The sequence below is a fragment of the Bos indicus x Bos taurus genome, chromosome 28 (genome assembly GCF_003369695.1).
Source record: "Bos indicus x Bos taurus breed Angus x Brahman F1 hybrid chromosome 28, Bos_hybrid_MaternalHap_v2.0, whole genome shotgun sequence".
In the NCBI taxonomy this organism is placed as follows: domain Eukaryota; kingdom Metazoa; phylum Chordata; class Mammalia; order Artiodactyla; family Bovidae; genus Bos; species Bos indicus x Bos taurus.
In genome coordinates this window covers 6,491,911-6,515,218 of record NC_040103.1, presented here as the reverse complement: position 1 = coordinate 6,515,218, position 23,308 = coordinate 6,491,911, and the positions used below count along the sequence as shown (strand labels likewise).

At 43.5% G+C, this 23,308-nt stretch overlaps 1 protein-coding gene across 1 annotated transcript in view; it reads right to left on the bottom strand.

Annotated features, from left to right (window-relative positions):
* The window catches only part of KCNK1 (potassium two pore domain channel subfamily K member 1), a 67,832-nt gene extending 44,870 nt beyond the window's left edge, over window positions 1-22,962 (bottom strand). The window contains exon 1 of the mRNA XM_027530680.1: window positions 22,297-22,962. Within this exon, the coding sequence (XP_027386481.1) occupies window positions 22,297-22,651 (355 nt within the window). The 5' untranslated portion in view covers window positions 22,652-22,962. The remainder of the gene's footprint in view (window positions 1-22,296) is intronic.
* Window positions 22,963-23,308: the final 346 nt, after the last annotated feature.

Sequence of the window (23,308 nt, the reverse complement as noted above, 5' to 3'; positions counted from 1 at the left end):
ACACAGCTGTGACTGAAGTAAGAGAGGAAATTCAGGGGCAAATATGTCTTTTTAGCCTCTTTCAGATGATTTTTTTCGAGTCACAGGTGTTCAGCCAGAGCCGCGAGAACAAATGCAGATGTAGATCGTGTTCCATAAACTAATAGGAGTTTGCACTTTTGTTGCTGTTGTTAATTTCAGTTTTGTCCTTTCTCTCCATCTTTAAACACAAGATGTATCATGGAGGTGGGGCACAGGAGGTGGCAGACTCCGGTCCCCTTGGTGGGGGTGAGGTTGGGCTCTGCATACCCCGGCAGGCGCTGCATGTGTCACTGCCCCGGGCGCTATCTTGCTGCCCTGGCTCATGTCACAGCACTGGGGGCAGGTAGGTTGTGACCTGGGGGCTCCAGAACTTCTCAGTGGGGCGTCTGACACCCAGGCAGCTGTGGAACAGCCTCTCCTGCTGCTTTAATTAACATAATCCACCTAACCAGTCTTTAAATAATTGAATGCCTTGGCAACTGGTATTCAAATATTTGAAGAATTTTAGTTACAAGACTGCTTTAACTTTTTAATTCTAGTTTCAAACTTTCCATTTCCCTTCCTGCTATGCACAAGTGAAGGAGACATCAAAAAAAATTTTTTTTTTTTTTAGAAAAAGAAAAGGATACTTAGACCAGGATCAGCCATGAGCAGGGAGCTATATTATACAAATGGGATCATTTGGAGTGGTAATTCAGTAAACATAAAAACAAAATACTCTGAAGAAGTGAAAATTACTTGTGGTTTTCAGAGTCACATGATAATTTTCCCATCTGTTACAAACTGAAAATGTGTTTATTTGAAGCTGATAGACTCCTAAAATGTCTAGATCCCTTGTGGGGAAAAAAAAATTCACTTTTTTCTTATTTACTTCCTAAAAACAGAAATGACCTAGTAACTTTGATAGAACAGTAACTTTGATGTTCAGTTCAGTTCAGCTCAGTCGACTCTTTGCAAACCCATGGACTGCAGCACGCCAGGCCTCCCTGCCCATCACCAACTCCTGGAGTTTACTCAAATTCATGTCCATTGAGTCCGTGATGCTATCCAATAATCTCATCCTCTGTTGTCCCCTTCTCCTCCTGCCTTCAATCTTTCCCAGCATCAGGGTCTTTTCAAATGAGCAGCTCTTTGCAGCAGGTGGCCAAGGTACTGGAGTTTCAGCTTCAACATCAGTCCTTCCAATGAATATTCAGGGCTGATTTCCTTTTGGATGGACTGGTTGGGTCTCCTTGCAGTCCAAGGGACTCTCAGGAGTCTTCTCCATCACCACAGTTCAAAAGCATCAATTCTTTGATGCTCAGCTTTCTTTATAGTCCAACTCTCACATCCATACATGACTACTCGAAAAACCATAGCCTTGACTAGCAAAAACAAGACCGGGAGCTGACTGTTAGTTAACATAATCTAATTTTGATGTTAGTTAACATCATCTTAACTTTGATGTTGGTTAACATCATCTAACTTTGATGTTAGCTGCTCCTAAAAGAAAAAAAAATGTACTAAAGATTGTACATTGTATGTGTTGTTTCTTTGAAAATATATAACAAATTTTCCATTGAACTATTATCAAGTACTAAATATACTATTGTTAAACTTAAGAAAATATGAAGCAAATCCTTCTGCCCTTTCCCCCTCATTTTCCCACATGCAATACTAAAGTAGAAAACAAATAAATTAAAAAAAAAAACAATATGATAATTTAGATGCTCTTTCCTAGCCTGGTGGTTGAAGTACACAGTTTAAACTAAGGTTAAATGCAATCATCAAAGGATAACTCAGCCCAAAGAATTCACATTTTCAATCTGAGTTCTTTTCCCTCTTTTCTATTTTAGGATACTCTGTCTCCTTCAAGGACAAGTTCAGATATCACCCCGTCCAAGTCTACAACCTCTTGCCATCAGATAAACCAACGTAACCTAAAATCTCGGCCCACTGAGCAAACACAGTTACATTCTCCTTAGGACCACCAACGCTAGGGTGAGAGCATGCTTCCTGGGGACCCCTGGACAACCAGGAGAGATTTCAAGTTCAGCAGGCCAACATCTGAGCTCTACCCAACACCTAATCCTTCCCCAGCTTTCCTTCCATCTCCATATGGTCAGGGGCTCAGACCCAAAACCCTGGGGTCCCTCTTGACCACTCTGTCTCACAAATCATGTCCAATCCATCAGCAAACCCTCTTGGTTCTATTATCAATAGGTACACAGAATCCAACCACTCTCACCACCAACTTCCACCGCCCTTTGCTCAAAATCTCCCAGGGCTCTCCACCTCGCTGAGGGAACAGCCCAAGGCTTGGCAGTGGCCTGTGCCATCCTCCAGGGCTTCTGTGGTGTCTCGGTGGTCAAGAATCCACCTGCCAATGCAGAACACATGGGTCCGATCCATGGGTCGGGAAGATCCCCTGGAGAAGGAAATGGCAACTCACTCCAGCATTCTTGCCTGTGAAATCCCATGGACAGAAGAGCCTGGCGGACTCCAGTCCCTGGGGATGCAAAAGAGTTGGACACGACTTGGCAATTAAACAATAACATGACATCCTTCATCATGTGCCCCATCACTCCCTGCACACTGGGCTCCAGTCACAGTGGCTTCCAGCCCCTCCTACATGGGGACCTGGTCCTGGAACACAGTTCGCCAAATAGCTGTATAATGCCCTCCCACCTCCTTCGGCTCTTTACTCAAATGCCACCTCCTCGGTAAGGCTTTTTTTTGGCTTCCTCATCACAGACCCCATTTCCTAGACCCCGCTCCACCTGGAGCACACACTAATGCACCCTGGTCTCCTCTGCTGCAGGGTGGCTCTCCTTGGATTTCCCCACAAGAAGTACTACGTATTTTAGTTATCTTGTTTCCTGCATTTCTCCCGCTGCTAGACGGACACATCTAAGAAGGCAAGATCCCCACACAGGAGATGTGGGTTTGATCCCTGGTCGGGGAACTAAGATCCCGCACGCAGCGGGGCAACTAAACCCGTGTTCCAACTAGAGCAAGCTTGAGAGCTGCAACAAAGACCTAGCACAGCCAAAAAAAAAAGACCCAAGAAACAAAAAACTCTGGGTGAAGAATCCCCTTGTCTTTCCTATAGATAAGCTAAGGCCCTCCACAGGGCACTGAGTAGACACAAGATACAGTAATATAATAGGTACAATATTATAATACAACTGCTTTTATATTGTGGGTAAAAAATGTTGCCTGCTATATATCAGTAAACAAAGGTTGTTGCAGCCATCAAGCCATCAATTACAGCCGCCCAACCGTGCACCCTGGAGGTGATTCAGGATTTGAGAGAAGCACAGGATTCTGGCCCCAGAGAATTGAGATCATAATCAAAGGAATGATTTCAATGAGCCCAGACTTGTGCATCTTCCCATACAAAGAAAAGCGTTAAATTCCTTAACCTGAGGTGTCTGGTTTTCCTTAATTAACGGTAACTTCTTGATGTTCTGACCACCTGGTCTTTGTTGCAAAAACTCCCTTATATCCTGGTTCCTCCTTCAGAGTGGTCTCTCAAAGTTATCTGAGATGTGCCCCAGGCTTGAAGTCCTCAATATGACCACAGAATAAAACACAGTTCTCAATTTTCAGATGGTGTAAAACTTTACAGTCAATAATATGAATAATTTCAAAAGTTATTAAAGCACTTTGGGACTATTGTTTCCCCATTAAGGCAACAAGATTATATCTAAGGTCTCCTGAAACATCTTTAGAAGCTTCCTCATTTTCCAGAAGAGGAAATGGGCTCTGATGCGTGAAGTGTGCCTTAAATTGCACATGCTGCTGCTAAGTCAGTAGCCCGCCAGGCTCCTCTGTCCATGGGAGTCTCCAGGCAAGAATACTGGAGTGGGCTGCCATTTCCTGAGGACCTGCTGAGGCTGGGGATGCAAAGGAGACTGAGAATGTGCTTATCCTCAAGACGGCTCTTGGGGGAGGTGAGATAGGAAAACAAATGATGTCAGTACCAGGTGGTAAGTGCTGTAACAGAAGAATGGAAGATTCAGATAGAAGGTGGTACACGTTACTACACGTGTACACGCACTCACACACACACACACAGGTGGTACACAGGGCGTTTTGGGAGCCAGGAAGCAGAGGGCTCACCAATCAGGCATGTTCGGCTTTAGAAGATCCAAATAAACCAGGGGGTGCTGAGGCACTGACCTGATTAAACAGCTTAACTTGCTTCATGGAGGCACCACAGCATCAAGGGCCAGACTTTATCATCAGAGACTCCAACTCTTATTCTCATGAGTAATCTATGGATGACACGCAAGAGAAATGAAAACTAGCACTTTCTAAAATTCTGTGTGATTTTGTTGTCTCTGCTGTGCACCCACCAGTCAGGATTTTACTGACACTGTGTGAATTGGGTCTCTGAGCCCCCTAGAAGCTTTCTGCCTAAATCTCATCACTGGCTACCAATCCACCCAGGCTTCAGAGGGCAGGCTTTGGTTTCACAGAACAAGTCAACCTGAGCCCAAGTAGTTAAGGCAAACAATGAGACTCTGATCTGGGATTGAGCATATGGAAGCCAATTAAAAAACACTACCCATGTCTAACAGAACCCAATTAATCTCTTTAATATAAGAATTGATTCTGTTTTATAGGATCAAGAAGGGAAACATGAACACAGCTAAAAAAAAATAACAGACAAGCCCTGCTGGTCTGATTTGTGCTCAAGCAGAAAAATCATACAACCCTTTCAGATGCAACCCCTCTAAACCTCCAACCCCTGCTGCACTTTTTTTTGCTGCTGCACTTTTTTTGGCATACCATATAATTTCGTCTATATGACATTCTAGAAAAGATAAAGCAAAGCAGTTGCCAGTTTCTGACTTAGGGTAAGAGAATGTAAACTACAAAAGGGCGTAAAGAAATTGTAGGGTGATGGATGTATTCTGTATCTTGATCATGTTGGTGGGAAAATCATCATCATCTCTCTCTCACACACACACAGGCATAACAAAGGCATGCGTGTGTGCTAAGTTGCTTCAGCAGTGTCCAGCACTTTGCGGCCCCGTGGCCGGTAGCCCCGCCAGGCTCCTTGGTCCATGAAATTTCCCAGGCAAGAATACTGGAGTGAGTTGCCATTTCCTTCTCCAGGGGATCTTCCCAACCTAGGGATGGAACCCACGTCTCTTATGTCTCCTGCAATAGCAGGCAGGTTCTTCACTACTAGCACCACTTGGGAAGGCCCTGGTGGGAAAATCCTAAACTTCCAGCTCTTCCCAACCTCCCTTTCCCCCATGTCACATGCCCATACAAATGGGAAAATATATCCTTTTGAAGTATACAGCTGTATGCATTTTCCCACCATACAGCTATACTTAAAAGTGAAAGTGAAAGTCGCTTAGTCATGTCTGACTCTTTGCGACCCCACAGTTCATGGAATTCTCCAGGCCAGAATACTGGAGTGGGTAGCCTTTCCCTTCTCCAGGGGATCTTCCCAACCCAGGGATCAAACCCAGGTCTCCTGAATTGCAGGTGGATTCTTTATCAGCTGAGCCACCAGAGAAGCCCAAGAATACTAGACTGGCTAGTCTATCCATTCTCCAGTGGATCTTCCCAACCCAGGGATCAAACCGGGGTCTCCTGCATTGCAAGCAGATTCTTTACCAACTGAGCTATGAGGGAAGCCCTATGTATATACTTTATATATTTTCTCATATGTAGACATATTGTCATGGGGGGAGAGGGAGGGTGGGACAAACTGGAAGACTGGAAATGACAAATACATACTACCGTCTGTAAAATAGATAGCTAGCGGGAAGCTGCTATATATACAGCACAGGAAGCTCAGCTGGGTGCTCTGTGATGACCTAAAGGGATGGCATGGAGGTCCAAGGGGGAGGGGACATATGTATACATAAAGCTGATTCACTTTGCTGTACAGCAGAAATTAACACAACATTGTAAAGCACTTACACTCCAGTTTTTAAAAAAGGATATACTTTCCAATATATAAATTATACCTCCACTATCCTGACTTAAATGATTAAAGAAATTTATCGGAATAAATAAATTTAAATTAAAAAAAAAAGACATTTATCGGAAAAGAGCAAGTAGAAACCCAGGAGAGTCAAGCAAAAATATGGTATTTTTGGGGAAAACTATAGTTTTTATTTGTTGAAAATGTGGAACAGGTAATCTGACAACCTCCCCCGCTTCTCCATTTTAGCCTCAGGTTAGGGGCATGGCCCTGCCCTGACACAGAGTGGCCACCAACTCTAAGGACAAGGAATCCATCTCGAAGAAACAAAGAAAGTCAGAGCACCAACTGAGTCCCAAAGAGAAAAAGAAACATCAGAGGGTGAAGAAGACACCTTCAAAGTTGCATGCTTTTCAAGAGAGAGCGAGCCTTTGTCTCCCGCCAGTAACAGGCAGTGTGATGACACAGCAGACATGGATTTGGCCACAGCTGGGATCAGATGATGTCTCTTGAGGACAAAATCTACCCTGGGACACTCAGGGGAGAGACACTCAGCCAAAGAGAGACTGTGGGTGATTCGTCTCTATGCTTCAAACCACACTGTAGTGAGTCGACCTATGTGAAGTGGACGTTGTTATGGGTCCAAACAGCTCAGCATCAGCAGTCCCACTTGCTTCAACCTTCCAGCACACTCCTCCTCCACACACAACAGGTGCACCGCCCCAACTGTCATCTGACAAGCGGTGCCATAAAACTACCTGCCCTAACATGCATCAGACTTCCGCCGAGGCTCCTGGGATAATTGAAGATTGTATCCTTCCCAAGACGTACAGTTATGTCATAAAAGCAACACATCATTTCTTTGAAGATACTGTCATTTATAACCAGATGTCATAAAATAGGTACAGATAACAGCATATTTATAGTCTTGAAAAAAAATACTAAAGGACTGATGTAATATAGACAGGTCTGAGTTTACACATTAAACATTGGTATCTACTCTGATCATCACTGGGTGGAAATGTTTCTAAAATTTATCACACGCATCTCTGCTTTCTTAAGCACGTTATAGTATTGCTCTTGAGATTTCAATAATCAATTCAATATATTTCAGTTCTATCAATTACAAGACTGTGTTCTATAATAAAACAAGGATGTCCAAACCAAGCATATGAAAATGTTGGCCACAATACTAAGGACATTAAAAGTTATTTCTGAGGGAGAACAAGATGGTGCAGGAGTAGGTGGATGTGGAGTACATCTCTCCACGGATACATCAGGAATACATCTTCAGACACAGAAGTGCATACAGAACACCAGCTGAGAGAGGACAGGAGTACCTGACCAGAGGAAAGAATATATAGAACCATGCAAAACTCAGTAGGATGAAGGATCTAGGGGGAAAAACAGGAGTGTTAGTAGGACTGGACCTGCCCTCAGCGGTTGGGGAACTGAGGCAGGGGTCCGATCCCCACATCGGGGCAACTGTGTGAGTCAGAGGAGAACCATTTAAGGCCGAGAGTGAAACAGCTGATCTGTGGCAGCCTAAATGGAATGAGAATCAGACAGTCCTTGACGCAGCCATACGTACCCTGGATAGGGATGCAGATCCCCTGGAAGGCACAAGGGCTGGGAGCTGGAGTTTAGGGATTGTGGAGCAATCCCAGGGCTAGCGCTGCTGTTGACCACAGAGAGACAGATCAAGGGGATGTGAGGGAGGAGACTGTGGTGGGAAATGCCTGTGGAGGAAAACCAGGCAGCCATGGAAGCAAGGCAATACTGCTGAGTCATGAGCCACCACCAGAGCCTCTCAGAGCCCACACGCCAGCACTGAACTGCAGAGTAGGACCCCACCCAGGCTGCCCCTTTAAGTGCCTGATGCGCCAAACTACAGAGTAGGACCCCAGCCATGGGGCCCCTCTATGGGCCTGATGCGCCGAACAACAGAGAAGGACCCCAGGCAAGGGAGCCCTCTAAGTGTCTGAATGAGGGGAGCTACAGAGAAAGACTGGCCAAAGAGGCCTTCTGATCACCAGCTACAAGAGGCTCAAAAAAAGGGCCATAACTCCTGCAGCGGAGGCAGTCCATGTCCCTGCACACTTTGCACCACCAGGGTCCCTGCAAGCCAAGCAGCTGTATCACCTTCATGCAGAGCTGCCACAGGCAACAAAAAAAAAAACCCTTGAGTCTGTGCTCACAGGATTGCTTCGGTCGTGTCCAACTTGTTCCAATCCTGTAGACTGTGGCCTGCCAGGCTTCTCTGTCAGGGGGGTTCTCCAGGCAAGAATACTGGAGCGCATTGGCCAGTACTGGTTCCTATACCCTTCTAGAACACTATTATTTTCTGCTGCTGTAGCTGCCAACAGCCCTGAGTACTTGGTGCTGCCAGAACCCCTGCAACCCAAGCAGCTGCACCACCTCCACACCTGGCCCTCACAGGGGCAGACCCAAGCCCTCCAGGGCAGCCTCAGAAGCAAACCCCAGTAGATGACCCACATGTAGAGGTGGAAATAAAACCACAATTGAAACTCAGGGGCAGTGTGGCTAAGGAAGAAGACCCAAAACCTTCCCATCAGCTGCACAAGCTGCAGATTAAATCCACACGATCAACTAGGCAGACTCTGTGTCTATGGAATACATAAAAGGACATTGAGAGCTCCCACAAAAGAAAACGCACTAGTTCTGATAGCTGTGGACACTGGAGGCAAGCACACACAGAAGTAGGACCAGACTAGAATCTGAGCTGCTCCCACAGCAGGTCCAGAGATCAGCACAGTGTTGGCGAGCATCCTGGGGAGGTGAGGCGGACTGTGACTCCCAGCGAGGGGAAGGACTCTGACAGCAGTGACTCAAGAAAAACATTTATTATTCCTATGTTTGTACGTGTTCTATAGATTCTTTTGGATTTTTTTTTTTTCCTTTTTCTTTCTCCCTCTGTTGTAGTTGTCGAATTTCTTGGCACTATGAAATCTAATTAACCTTTTGAGCTTTTTTTTTTCCCCCCTCAGTCACATTTTTTTTTTTTATTGTAGTTATAAAACTTTGCCTCTATGTTGGGCTTTTGCAGCTCTGTGGAGTTTTCCTTTTTTCTTTCTTTCTCCTTTTTAAAGTTTTAAACTTCTTATTATTTTTTCTATATTTATTCCTTTGTTTGCTTTTCTTACTATTCTTTTCTGGTGCAGTTAACCTTTAATGTATATAAATCTTCTTTATCTACCTCTGTTTAACTTTGCACATCTGTTCTTTCTTTCTTTTCTTTCTTTCCTTTCCTCTTAACATATTTGTTAGTTTTATTTTCATTCCCCACTTGGCACCTTGCTTTAGTTTTGTTTTCCATTTTGTGCTTTAGTTAGTTTTATTCTTAACTGATAGATATAATTTTTGATTTCTCTGTTCAATGCATCAATCTACTGTACTTTATTTTTGTTGGACTGTTTTGACTTTGCTTATGGGTGTATATGTATATGCATATATTCCATTATTTTAATTACTATTTGCCTGATTTTGTAACTGCCATTTGTCTGAGGTTCATCTTTAGTTTCTCATTTTGGGGTATTTGTTTTAATCCCATTTAATGCCATAACAAACCACTTGTGGGATCTTTGATCCTGACCAGAGATCAAGCCCTGAGCCCTTGGAGTGGGAGCACTGACTCCAAGACCCTAGACTACCAGAGAACTAACCCTAGGGAGTATCAAATAGTGAGAACTCACACTAAGGAAACCACGTGAATACAAGACCCGGCACCACCCAACCACCAGGATCACCCTGTGCAGGACGCCTCGCCTAAACAACAAACAAAACAAAAATACAAACCCAGTCATCAGCAGACAGGATTACCCCTCACTCAGCCTTGCCCATCAGAGGGAAAACAAACAGACAAAAAAACTCAGCACAAATCTCACCCTATAGGAAGCTTACCGAAACCACTGGACCAATCTTAGGAGAGCAGATACCAAAAGAAAGTAAGAATTCAACCTAGAAGCCTGGGAAAAGGAGACCTCAAACACAATAAGTTAAAAAAAAAAAAAAAAAAAAAAAAAAATATATATATATATATATATATAAAATGAAAAGGCAGAGAAATATTACACAAATGAAGGAACAAACTAGAAACACAGAAGTCCAAATAAACGAAGAGGAAATAGGCAAACTACCTGAAAAAAAATTCAGAATCATGGTAGTAAAGATGATCAAAAACGTTGAAAACAAAATGGAAAATATACAAGAATCAATTAACAAAGACCTAGAAGAATTAAAGAATAAACATACAAAGACAAACAACACAATTACTGAAATTAAAAATACTCTGGAAGGAATTAATAGCAGAATATCTGAAGCAGAAAAAGGAATCAGTGAGCTGGAAATAAAATGGTAGAAATAACTTCTGAAGAGCAGAATAAAGTAAAAAGAATGAAAACAACTGAGGATAGTCACAGAGACCTCTGGGACAATTACAGGGGTCCCAGAAGAAGAGGAGGAAAAAAAAAGGGTATGAGAAAATTTTTGAAGAAATTATAGTTGAAAATTTCCCCAACATGGAAAAAAATAGCCAATCATGTCCAAGAGGTGCAAAGGCTCCCATACAGAATAAGTCCAAGGAGAACACGCCAAGGCACATACTAACCAAACTAACAAAAGCTAAACACAAAGAAAGAATACTAAAAGCAGAAGGGAAAAGCAACAAGTAACACATAAGGGAAACTCCATACGTATAACAGCTGATCTTTCAGCAGAAATGCTGCAGGCCAGAAGGGAATGACAGGATATATTTAAAGTCCTGAAAGGGAATAATCTACAACTAAGATTACTGTACCCGGCAAGGATCTCATTCGAAATTGATGGAGAAATCAAAAGCTTGCCAGACAAACAAATGTTAAGAGAATTCAGTACCACCAAACCAGCTTTACAACAAATGTTAAAGTGGCTTATATAGCCAAGAAATACAAGAGAAGGAAAAAGATCTACCAAATCAACCCCAAACAATTGAGAAAATGCCAATAGGAACATATATATCAACAATTACTTTAAATGTAAATGGATTAAATGCTCCAACCAAAAGACACAGACTGGTTGAATGGATACAAAAAAAAAAAAAGACTCATCTATATGCTGTCTACAAGAAACCCACTTCAGACCTAAAGACATGTATAGACTGAAAGTGACAGGATGGAAAAATACATTCCCTGCAAATGGGAAGCAAAAGAAAGCTGGAGTAGCAATCCTCATATCAGACAAGATAGACCTTAAAATAAAGATTACCAGAGATAAGGAAAGACACTACATAATGGTCAAGGGATCAATCCAAGAGGAAGACATAACAATTGTAAATATCTATGGACCCCACATAGGAGCACCTCAATACATAGGACAGACACGAAGAGATATAAAGGGAGAAATTGACAGTAACACAAAAATAGTAGGCAACATTAACACCCCACTCACTCTAACGGACAGATCATCAAAACAGAAAATGAATAAGGAAACACAAGTCTTAAATGATACATTAGATGAGATGGCTCTCACTGATATCTTCAGGACATTCCATCCAAATGCATAAAAATACACCTCCTTCTCAAGTGCACATGGAACATTCTCCGGGATAGACCACATCTTGGGTCACAAATCAAACCTCAGTAAATTTAAGAAAGTTGAAATTATACCAAGCATCTTCTCACCACAATGCTTTGAGACTAGATATCAATTACAAGAAAAAACTGTGAGAAACACAAACTCATGGAGATTAAACAATATGTTTCTAAATAACCAACAGGTTACTGAAGAAATCAAAAAGGGAAATCAAAAAATTTCTAGAAACAAATGACAAAGAAAACACGATAACTCAAAACCTATGGGATGCAGCAAAAGCAGTTCTAGGAGGGAAGTTTATAGCAATACAATCCTACCTCAAGAAACAAGAGAAAACATTGAATAGACAGCCTAACTTTATGCCTAAAACGACTGGAAGAAGAACAAAAAAACCCAAAATTAGTAGAAGGAAAGAAATCATAAAGATCCGAGCAGAAATAAATGGAAAAGAAATGAAAGAAACAATAGTAAAGATTAATAAAACTGAAAGCTGGTTCTTTGAGAAGATAAACAAAATTGGCAAACCTTTAACCAGAGTCATCAAGAACAAAAGAGAGAAGAATCAAATCAACAAAATTAGAAATGAAAAAGGAGAGGTTACAACAGACAATGCAGAAATACAAAGGATTATGAGAGACTGTTATGAACAACTATATGGAAATAAAATGGATAACCTGGAAGAAATGGACAGATTCTTAGAAAAATTCAATCTTCCAAGACTGAACCAGGAAGAAATAGAAATTATGAAAAACCTAATTATAAGCACTGAAATTGAAGCTGTGATTTAAAAAATCTCCCAAAAAACAAAAGCCCAGGATTAGATGGCTTCACAGGAGAATTCTATCAAACACTCAGAGAAGAGCTAATGCCTATCCTTCTAAAACTCTTTCAAAAAAGTACAGAGGAAGAAACATACCCAAACTCATTATACGAGGCCACCATCACCCTGATACCAAAACCAGACAAAGGCAGCACAAGCAAAGAAAACTACAGGCCAATATCACTGTTGAACATAGATGCAAAAATCCTCAACAAAATTTTAGCAAACAGAATTCAGCAACACTTCAAAAAGCTCATACATCATGATCAAGTTGGGTTTATTCCAGGGATGCAAGGATTATTCAACATATGCAAATCAATCAATGTGATACACCATATTAACAAATTGAAAGATAAAAACCATATGATCATCTCAATAGATGCAGAAAAAGCCTTTGACAAAATTCAGCACCCATTTATGATTAACTCTTCAAAAAATGGGCATAGAAGGAATCTACCTCAACATAATAAAGGCCATAGATGATAAGCCTACAGCAATTATTCTCAATGGTGAAAAACTGAACACATTCCCCCTAAGATCAGGAACAAGACAAGGGTTTCCACTTTTATTATTATTTTATTACCACTATTATTCAACATAGTTCTGGAAGTCCTAGCTACAGCATCAGAGAAGAAAAAGAAATAAAAGGAATCCAGATTGGAAAAGAAGTAAAGCTCTTACTATTTGCAGATGACATGATACTGTACATAGAAAACCCTAAAGATAGTATCAGAAAATTACTAGAGCTAATCAGTGAATTTTAAAAAGTTGTAGGATGCAAAATCAATACACAGAAATCACTTGCATTTCTATATACTAAGAAAGAAATATCAGAAAGATTTTAGGAAAATTAAAGAATCAATCCCATTCACCATTGCAACAAAAAGAAATATATAGGAATAAACTTACCTAAAGAGACAAAAGAACTGTACACAGAAAATTATAAAACACTAATGAAAGAAATCTAAGATGACATAAACATATTCCATGTTTCTGGGTAGAAAGAATCAATATTGTGAAAATGACTATACTACCAAACACAATCTACAGATTCAATGTGACCCCTATCAAATCACCAATGACATTTTTCACAGAACTAGAAGAAAAAATTTCACAATTCATATGGAAACACAGAAGACCCGGAGTAGCCAAAGCAGTCTTGAGAAAGAAGAATGGAGCTGGAGGAATCAACCTTCCTGACTTCAGATTATACTACAAAGCTACAGTCATCAAGACAGTATGGTACTGGCACAAAAATAGAAACATAGACCAATGGAACCAGACAGAAAACCCAGAAATAAACCCATGTAACTATGGATACCTTATATTTGATAAAGGAGGCAAGAGCAGCCTCTTGGGCAAAGACAGCCTCTTCAATAAATGGTGCTGGAAAAATTGAACAGCTACATGTAAAAGAATGAAATTAGAACACTTCTTAATACCATACACAAAGATAAACTCAAAATGGATTAAAGACCTAAATGTAAGACCAGAAACAAACTCTTAATAGGAATATGCAGGCAGGAATACACTTGCTGACACAAATCAAAGTAAGATCCTCTAAGATCCACCTCCTACTGCTGCTACTGCTAAGTCACTTCAGTCGTGTGTGACCCCATAGACAGCAGCCTACCAGGCTCCCCTGTCCCTGGGATTCTCCAGGCAAGAACACTGGAGTGGGTTGCCATTTCCTTCTCCAATGCATGAAAGTGAAAAGTGAAAGTGAAGTTGCTCAGTTGTGTCCGACTCTTAGCGACCCCATGGATTGCAGCCTACCAGGCTCCTCCATCCATGGGATTTTCCAGGCAAGAGTACTGGAGTGGGGTGCCATTAACAAAAGTAAACAAGTGGGACCTGATTAAACTTAAAAGCTTTTGCATAACAAAAGAAACTATAAGCAAGGTGGAAGGACAACCCTCAAAATGGGAGAAAATAATAGCAAATGAAACAACTGACAAAGGATTAATTTCCAAAATATACAAGCAACTCATACAACTCAATGACAGAAAAACAAACAACCCAATCAAAAAGTGGGAAAAAGACCTAAACAGACATTTCTCCAAAGAAGACATACAGATGGCTAACAAATGCATGAAAAGATGCTCAACATCGCTCATTATTAGAGAAATACAAATCAAAACTACAATGAGATATCATCTCACCCTGGTCAGCATGGCCATCATCAAAAAGTCTACAAACAATAAATGCTGGAGAGGGTGTGGAGAAAAGGGAAAGCTCTTGCACTGTTGGTGGGAATGAAAATTGATACAGCCACTGTGGAAGACCATGGTATGGAGATTCCTTAAAAAATTAGGGATAAAACCACCATATGACCCAGCAATCCCACTCCTAGGCATATACCCTGAGGAAACCAAAATTGAAAAAGACACATATATCCCATTGTTCATTGCACCACTATTTCCATCAGCTAGAACATGGAAGCAACCTAGATGCCCATCAACAGACGAATGGGTAAAGAAGTTGTGGTACATATAAGAAACACATTCGAGTCAGTTATAGTGAGGTGGATGAACATAGAACCTATTATACAGAGTGAAGTGAGTCAGAAAGAGAAAGATAAATATCGTATTCTAAGGCATATATACATAATCTAGAAAAATGGTACTGAAGAATTTACTTACAGGGCAGCAGTGGAGAAACAGAGATAGAGAATAGACATATGGATATGGGGAGAGGGGAGGAGAGGGTGAGATGTACGGAAGGAGTAACCTGGAAGCTTACATTACCATATGTAAAATAGATAGCCAACAGGAATTTGTTGTATGGCTAAGAAACTCAAACAGGGGCTCTGTATCAACCTAGAGGAGTAGGATTGGGAGGGAAGTTCAAGGGAGTGGGTATATGTATACCTATGGCTGATTCATGTTGAGGCTTGATAGAAAACAACAAAATTCTGTAGAGCAATTATCCTTCAATAAAAAAAGAAGTTTAAAAATTATTTATCTTTGTACTCATATATTTGTATTGTTCAGTCACTAAGTCATGTCCAGCACATTGCAATCCCATAGACTGTATCACTTCAGGCTTCCCTGTCCTTCACTATCTCCCAGAGTTTGCTCAAACTCATGTCCATTGAGTTGGTGATGGTGATCCAACTATCTCATCCTCTGTCGTCCCCTTCTCCTCCTGCCCTTGACCTTTCCCAGCATCAGGGTCTTTTGCAATGAGTCAGCTCTGCACAACAGGTGGCCAAAGTATTGGAGCTTCAGCTTTAGTCCTCCCAGTGAATATCCAAGGTTGATTTCCTTGTGGGAGGGGTGTTATTTCTGTTTATGCAACTAAAAAATAATTACCTGAGTAATTCTATGTTAGTTTGCTCGGGCCGCCACAACAAAGTCCCACAGACTGGGTGATTAAAACCAAGAAATGTATTTGCTCCCAGTTCTGGGGGCTGGAAGTCCAAGATCAAAGGGTCTACAAAGTTGGTTTCTTCTGAGGCCACTTCCCTTGGCTTATAGATAGCCACCTTCTCACTGGCTCCTCATTTTAACTTCATTACCTCTTTAAAGGCCCTACCTCTAAACATACACGTTGAACTATGGGGATGATGACTTCGACTTCCAAATCTGGGGAAACCGGATGCATCTGGAAACAACCTGCTATGCCCAGATACCAGGTGCAACTCAAGTTCTTAATTCAGACACGTCTGGATTCAGAGGGCCTCCCTGGTGGCTCAGACGATAAAGAATCTGCCTGCAATGTGAGCGTATTCTTGCCTAGAGAATTCCATGGACAGAGGAGCTTGGTGGGCTACAGTCCATGGGGTCCAAAGAGTCGGACACTGGATTCAAATCAAGGCCAATCACTTCTAGCTCTGTGACCTAGTTAGAGACGTCACTCAAGCAAAACTTCTGCCTCAGCCTCTGTAAAGTGAGTATAATGACTACACCTCATCACTTCCTGGCAATACACGGAAGGTAATCCGTGGAAACACTCCCTGGCACACAGGATCCTTTTATTTTCCTGGTTTTTAAGGTATATACCTTTTCATGACCTTTCACTTAGATTTGCCTAGAGCTGTGCCTTTCCTGTCTTTAGCTGTTACAGGCTTGAAAACCAGATCATTTAACTTGTTAGAATTAGTATAAAGGCTCAGAAGCAAGGCCAAAGCCTTTCCTGCAAAGAAAGAACAGAAACTTCTGTGTGTGGGATGTCAGATCTCTCTTCTGACTGCCAGTTTACTTCTTGTTTCTGGTGGAATTCCTGTCCTTGTCATTTCTTCTCTGGACAAAATATATAGATTCACCACACATTTTAAATAAGGTAATCCCAATGGGAAGTGTAACTTTGTTACCATTAAAAAAGTGTCACAAATTTGACCAAACCTAGTGACATCCTATAATAATCATTTGTTCTAGAAGCAGCTGTGGGTGGCAGTACGTAATTTAAATATAGCAAACCACTTAAAAAACCACAAAGAAACCTGAAGAGCTAAACTGTCTTCTAGAAAGTTTTCTAAAAAGAAGTCAGGCACTTAGAACTCCTCTGACTGAACCGTTTCTTCCAAGCATTATTTTAAGCAGGTATTAGCAAACTTTCGGCAATGGCACCCCACTCCAGTACTCTTGCCTGGAAAATCCCATGGACGGAGGAGCCTGGTAGGCTACAGTCCATGGGGTCACTAAGAGTCAGACACGACTGAGTGACTTCACTTTCACTTTTCACTTTCATGCACTGGAGAAGGAAATGGCAACCCACTCCAGTGTTCTTGCCTGGAGAATCCCAGGGACAGGGGAGCCTGGTGGGCTGCCGTCTATGGGGTCGCACAGAGTCGGACACGACTGAAGCAACTTAGCAGCAGCAGCAGCAGCAAACTTTCTACAAAAGGTTGGACAGTAAATATTTCATGTCCCGGAGCCCTCTGGTTTCTGTCACAACTACTCAACTCTGCCACTGCAGGTGGAAAACAACTGTAATACAGAAGAAAATGGGTATGTGCCTGTGCATCTGTAAAATTTGTTTATGGACACTGAGATGTGATTTTCATAGAACTTTAGCAGATCAGGAAGTACTTTTTTCCTTTTGACTTTTTAGAAAGCTGTTTGAAAATGTAAAAACCATTCTTAGGAGACACAAAAACAGGTGATGGGTCAGACTTGGCCCAGAAGTCACAGTTTACCCATCCCTATGGAGGTGAGAGTTGGACTGTGAAGAAGGCTGAGCGCCGAAGAACTGATGCTTTGGAACTGTGGCGTTGGAGAAGACTCTTGAGAGTCCCTTGGACTGCAAGGAGATCCAACCAGTCCGTTCTGAAGGAGATCAGCCCTGGGAGTATTTGGAAGGAATGATGCTAAAGCTGAAACTCCAGTACTTTGGCCACCTCATGCAAAGAGTTGACTCATTGGAAAAGACTCTGATGCTGGGAGGGATTGGGGGCAGGAGGAGAAGGGGACGACAGAGGATGAGATGGCTGGATGGCATCATGGACTCGATGGACGTGAGTTTGAGTGAACTCCGGGAGTTGGTGATGGACAGGGAGGCCTGGCATGCTGCGATTCATGGGGTCGTAAAGAGTCGGACACAACTGAGCGACTGAACTGAACTGAACTGATTCTATTCTAAAGGCTCAATTAAGTATTTGCTGTTAGTGATAATACATTTCTCCTTCTGAAAATAATTTGAAGACTAAGGATCCATCAAGTATCTCCTATTACCTTTTCCGTCTTTCTCTTTTTGAAAAATACCAATGCTATCACCCTGGCTAAAACAAAGGCCACTGTAAAATAAGGTAAATTAAGTTCCTTTTCTGAGTTCTTTAAATAACAAGTTTCAAAACATCTCTTCGTAAACACTGATAAGGCAGCATGCTACCAATGGCAGAAAGGGGGACTCAGCAATCGTGTAAGCCCCAGGCTCACAAAGCAGCAAAGGTCGTAAACTGCATTTCCATCATCCACCATCATGATAGACCCCTGTTTAGGGGAATGAATAAAGAAACAAATGTGGGACTTTCCTGGTGGTCCAGTGGGTAAGAAGTTGCCTTGCATGCAGGAGACTGGGGTTCGATCCCTGGTCAAAGAACTAAGATTCCACATGAGGAGCAACTAAACCCAAATACTGCACTACTGAACCCACACACCACAACTGGAGAGTCCATGGGTGGCAGGGAAAGATCCTGCATGATGAAAAGAAGATCCCATGTGCTGCTAAGACCTGATACATCCAAATAAATAAATAAACAAATAAAATTGGAAGAAAAAGAAGCAAATCATAGTAACTGACATGACAAACTCTTCTTAAGAACGAATGAGATCAATCATCATTTTATCTGGCTACTAAAGACAACTTTAATAAAAGTGACTTCTCACTCTCCAAGCATCACCTCAAAGGTGCGTGCACCTCAACACATGCATGCACACACTCAGTCGTGTTCAACTCTTTGCGATCCCATGGACTATAGTCCGCCAGGCTCCTCTGTCCATGGAATTTCTCAGATAAGAATACTGGAGTGGGTTGCCATTTCCTATTTCTGGGGATCTTCTTGACCCAAGGATGGAACCTCTGTCTGTTGCATCTCCTGCACTGGCAGGCGGATTTTTTAACACTGTACCACCTGGGAAGTTCTAAGTGGGAAATAGCTGAGTCTAAAATAACCTCTGAGAAATGGAATTTTTCCTGCCATAACAGTAAAGAAGGACATCATCAGCCACTGCAGCCAGCATGGAGCGTGAGCTAGTGAGGAAACTCAGGATGGGAGTACAGGGTACTGGCCCGAGATAGATGAGGCACATATCAAAGTCATGATTTCCATGAGCCCAGACTCTTGCATCTTCCCATACCTAGACAAGCACTAAATTCTTTAACCTGAGATATCTAGTTTTCCTTTAACTCATAGCATTAATCTTTTGATGTTCAAGGCCCTTGGTTGCAAAACTTCTGCATAACCTGGCTCCCCCTCTTGCCTCCTCAGAGCAGTTCTCTCACGGTTGCTTGAGATGCTGTCTCCTGGGCTTGAAGTCCTAAAAATTCCCACCAAGTGAAACATAACTCTCAACTTTTAGATTGTGAATATTTCTTAAGTCCACATCTCCTTCCCTTTGAAAAAGTGAAACTGTACTTTTTCCATCCTCATGATTTCTATGTGGACGTTGCTATATCTTTTTTTTTTCTAAATCAAAAAATAAAGAGATGTTAAATGATTTTCTGGAAATTATTCAGAGTCTTTGGCAGAGAAGAGAATGAAAAGAACATGACTGAATTATCAACTCAAGGCTTCTTCCAAACAGACCATGAAGACTTTACCCACTTCTTTCCATAAATGGAAGCTTGTGCTTTCTGGGATGAGAAGGTTCTGCCATAAAATGTTCATGTTCCGTATTATGACGATGACTACCAAGAACCACATTTTTGTAACAGGAATTGTTATCATTCTGGCCAGGCCAAGAGCTGACCACACTGATTGACTGGGCAATGATAATCTCTGTGAGATGCCATCCACTATGGTGGGAGAGTTAAAAAAAAAAAATTACAGCATGTCTAGGGGATGGACAAGTCATTAAGAATCTGCCTTCCAACGCAGCAGATGCAGGTTCAATCCCTGGTTAGGGAACTAAGATCCCACATGGCATGAGGCAACCAAGCCCAAGTGCCTTAAAAAAGACCTAGCACAGCAAAAATAAAAAATAAATTTTAAAAATTAAAAAAAAAAAAAAACTACCTGAAGAAAAGCATAAACCACAATTCCAATTGATTTGAATTGCCTGGTACTTTTCTGGAAAACACTTTGCTGGTAAGGAAGTATAATGTATTGACTAAAAATCACCTGATCCTCTGCTACAAAACCAGTAAACACATGGAACATCAAACATGGCAGAGGATGAGTCAATACAAAACCAGGGGATGGGTCAATACAAGCCAAGAGAAGAGTATCTGATTCAGAATACAATTCTACATTTTAATAGAATTCTATTTGAATCAATAATTTCTATTTTATCAATAACAAGAATTCATTGCTTTGCTAATTTTACAAACCAAGAGGCAATCCTTTTTCATCTAGTTTATCCTTAAGTGCTCCTTGCACTGATTTCCTAAATGAACTCTTGTTTTGTCTGAATACATACTTTCTTAGGAACTACAATGCAATTTGAATACCAATAATAAGACATCTTTCTCCATCTTTTTTTTTAACAAGAACTGTGGGTTTTAGTAATTGAAAAAAGGGACAGAAGGGAATCTGGGAAATAATAGTCTGTTCAAGATGTAAACTAACATATTTGACATTTAACTACGTGCCCGTGATGTTGAGATTATACATGGGCTGTGTCAGTGATGAAGTGTGCTGCCCAGGAGCAGCAAACCTGTCCTTTTCCTCATAACACTGTCCTTACTCTGTTACTTAGAAAGTACTAAAAGTTATCATCATTCTCCATAATATTTACCCAACATTGTGACCCAGTTGTAGATCTTCTGCAGCTCTGTGAAACCACTTGCTTTTGCACAGAAAAAAACGATTCCCAATTTAGCACATACTCCAAGGAAAGGCACCCTGAGTTCTGGGGAACAGAGCCAGGAAAGACAAAGAAAGCAGAACTGGTCGAGGAGGGGAGGGGAAAAAAAAAAGCTCAAGAGGACTGCTGGAAAAGTTAAAAAGTAACATAACAGGTCTGTCTTAAGGCTACTTTTAAAAAGTGTCTCAATACAAACTAGAATTCTACTTCTTTTTATTGCAGGGCAAATTCAAATCAGTTTAGTAATTCACCCCACACTTCTGAATCACTGTTTCACAGGATACCTGGATGGCTTACCACTATTCATTACCAAATAACTACCAGAACAATCAGCTGGGTTTAGCCCAAGGGGATTATAAAGAAATAAACCGCGAGAGGCAGAGAGGGGGTGGGGAGAAGGAAGAGTCCGAGAAACGGAAAGCTGATTCACCTGTAAAGGTGGGGGTGGGGTACCACACGTCCCTGGCAGGGAAATCACAAGGCTTAGGTTCCAGGACGTCGCTGGCAACTAGGAAGCCGGTGACCTTGTGGAAGCCAAGACAGACTGTTCAAAGAACTGATCTGCGCTGGATGCTCGAGACCACTTTCCGGGGTCCAAATTCCAATGGATAACAACTCCCCTTAGGTGTCCGTGCCCCACTTAGCCATGGCTGGGACAACTCAGCCTTCTCCACCCAACGTGGCACAGTTACGACGCCCTGAGGCGTAGGGACGGCCTTCGCCCGCCCCCAGGACACCCACCATTCGCCAATGTGCCGCCAGGTGAGCCATGTGAACCAAGTGGTGCTTGGAAGTTGAAGGGTGGCCTCGGACACGAAAAGTTGGAAAACCCCAAAACTGCTGAATCAGGGTGCCCCCATTTTGCCTGCTCACGGGCTATCGGATGCTCCTTTCCCTCACCCCTCCTCCCGCTCCGAAAAGAAATCGGATACGCCTTTGCGCTCAAAGGTCACCTGCGAAGAGCAGAATGATGTCACTCGGCTTACCCTGAAAGGGCCCCCACGTAGGAAAGAGCCGAAACACCACCGTATCATGAAAAGACAGGCTCCCTCAGGAAAGTGACCCTTCAGCGCGTTAAAGGTTCGGCAGCCTTCCGCCGCCGAGACGCGGGCGGGAGGAAGGTGAGCGCCCTCGGAGCACCCGAGAGTTTCCATCAGCCCCGGCCTCACCGCGCGGCCGCCAGGACTGCACGACTCCAAGAGGGCAGTTCGAGGTAGAGTGTCGCGAACCAAAGAAGGCAGCCCAGGGAGGGGACCCCTGCTGCTGCCCAGGCTGAAGGTTTAGGGACCACGATCCAAGAGCTCCGGGAGGCCACCCCCAAGTTCTAAGGCCACCTCGCCGGCTTCCGGCGCCGCGGAGCCGGTCCCCCGCGAGCAGCGCCGGAGGAGCACAGGGACAGAGGGCGGAAAGGGGCAGGCGGATCGAAGGGCCGATCGGGGGTCGGGGGCGCGGGGCGGGCCTCCTACCTGTGGTGGAGAGCACGGTGCTGGCGAAGAAGAGCGCGGAGGTGAAGTCCCAGTTCCAGTTCCCCGAGGCGTTGCTGAGCACGGACACGCCGTAGTTGCTGGCCTCCAGCACCCGGCCCAGGAACTGCTCGAGCTGCGGCTCCGACAGGCACTCGTGCTCCTCCAGGAAGCGCCGCTTCAGCTTGCGCAGCTCCTGGCGCAGCAGGTCCTCATAGGGCAGCTCTACCGACGAGAAGACCACCGCGCCGAAGACCAGGTACAGCAGGTAGCCGAGCACCAGGAAGCCGAAGCACCAGGCCGAGCGGTGCCGCTCCACCAGGCGCACGCACGAGCTGCCGGCCAGGGACTGCAGCATCTTCCCCGCCGCCCTGCCGCAAGGCCCGCGCTGCACACCGGACCGCCGCTCGCCGGATGCCCGCCGCCCCCTCGGGCCCGCCCCGCTGCTCGCGCGCGCGCTCCGCCCGCAGCGCCTGCTGCCCGCGATTGGCTTGCCGCTCTGGAGAGCTTTTCCTCCCTTCTTTTCCTGTTTCCTTGCAAACAGAAAGGGCCCAGATGATGTGGCGCTGACGTGGTGACGGGCTCAGGTAATCAGAGAGTCGCCCCAAACCGCCCGGCAAACTTGGAGGCTGAGCTGGGGGCTGCGCGCGCTGCCTGGCAGCGTCCGCCCTGGGCTCCGCCCCCCGGGCCTCTAGGAGCCCCGCCCCCGGGCTCCTCCAGCTACCCGCCGGGGTTCACCCACCCCGGCGCACCAGAGTGCACGCGGCGGGGTGGGAGGAACGAAGGGAGGGAGTGTGGGTGGTGTACATTTATAGGCTCCGCGTTGGAGGTCAGTGTGGGTGTCGGTGTGTGTGTGGGTGCGTGTACACCTCTGGGCTGTGCTCTGTGGACCCAGGCCCCTGGTTCCCAGCTACACACTTTCCCACCTATTTCTTCTTAATCAAAGCCACAGTTACAACAAAGCAAGTGCTGGGATGGATACTTTGCCTCTTCTTTTACTGGCCTAAGGATTGAG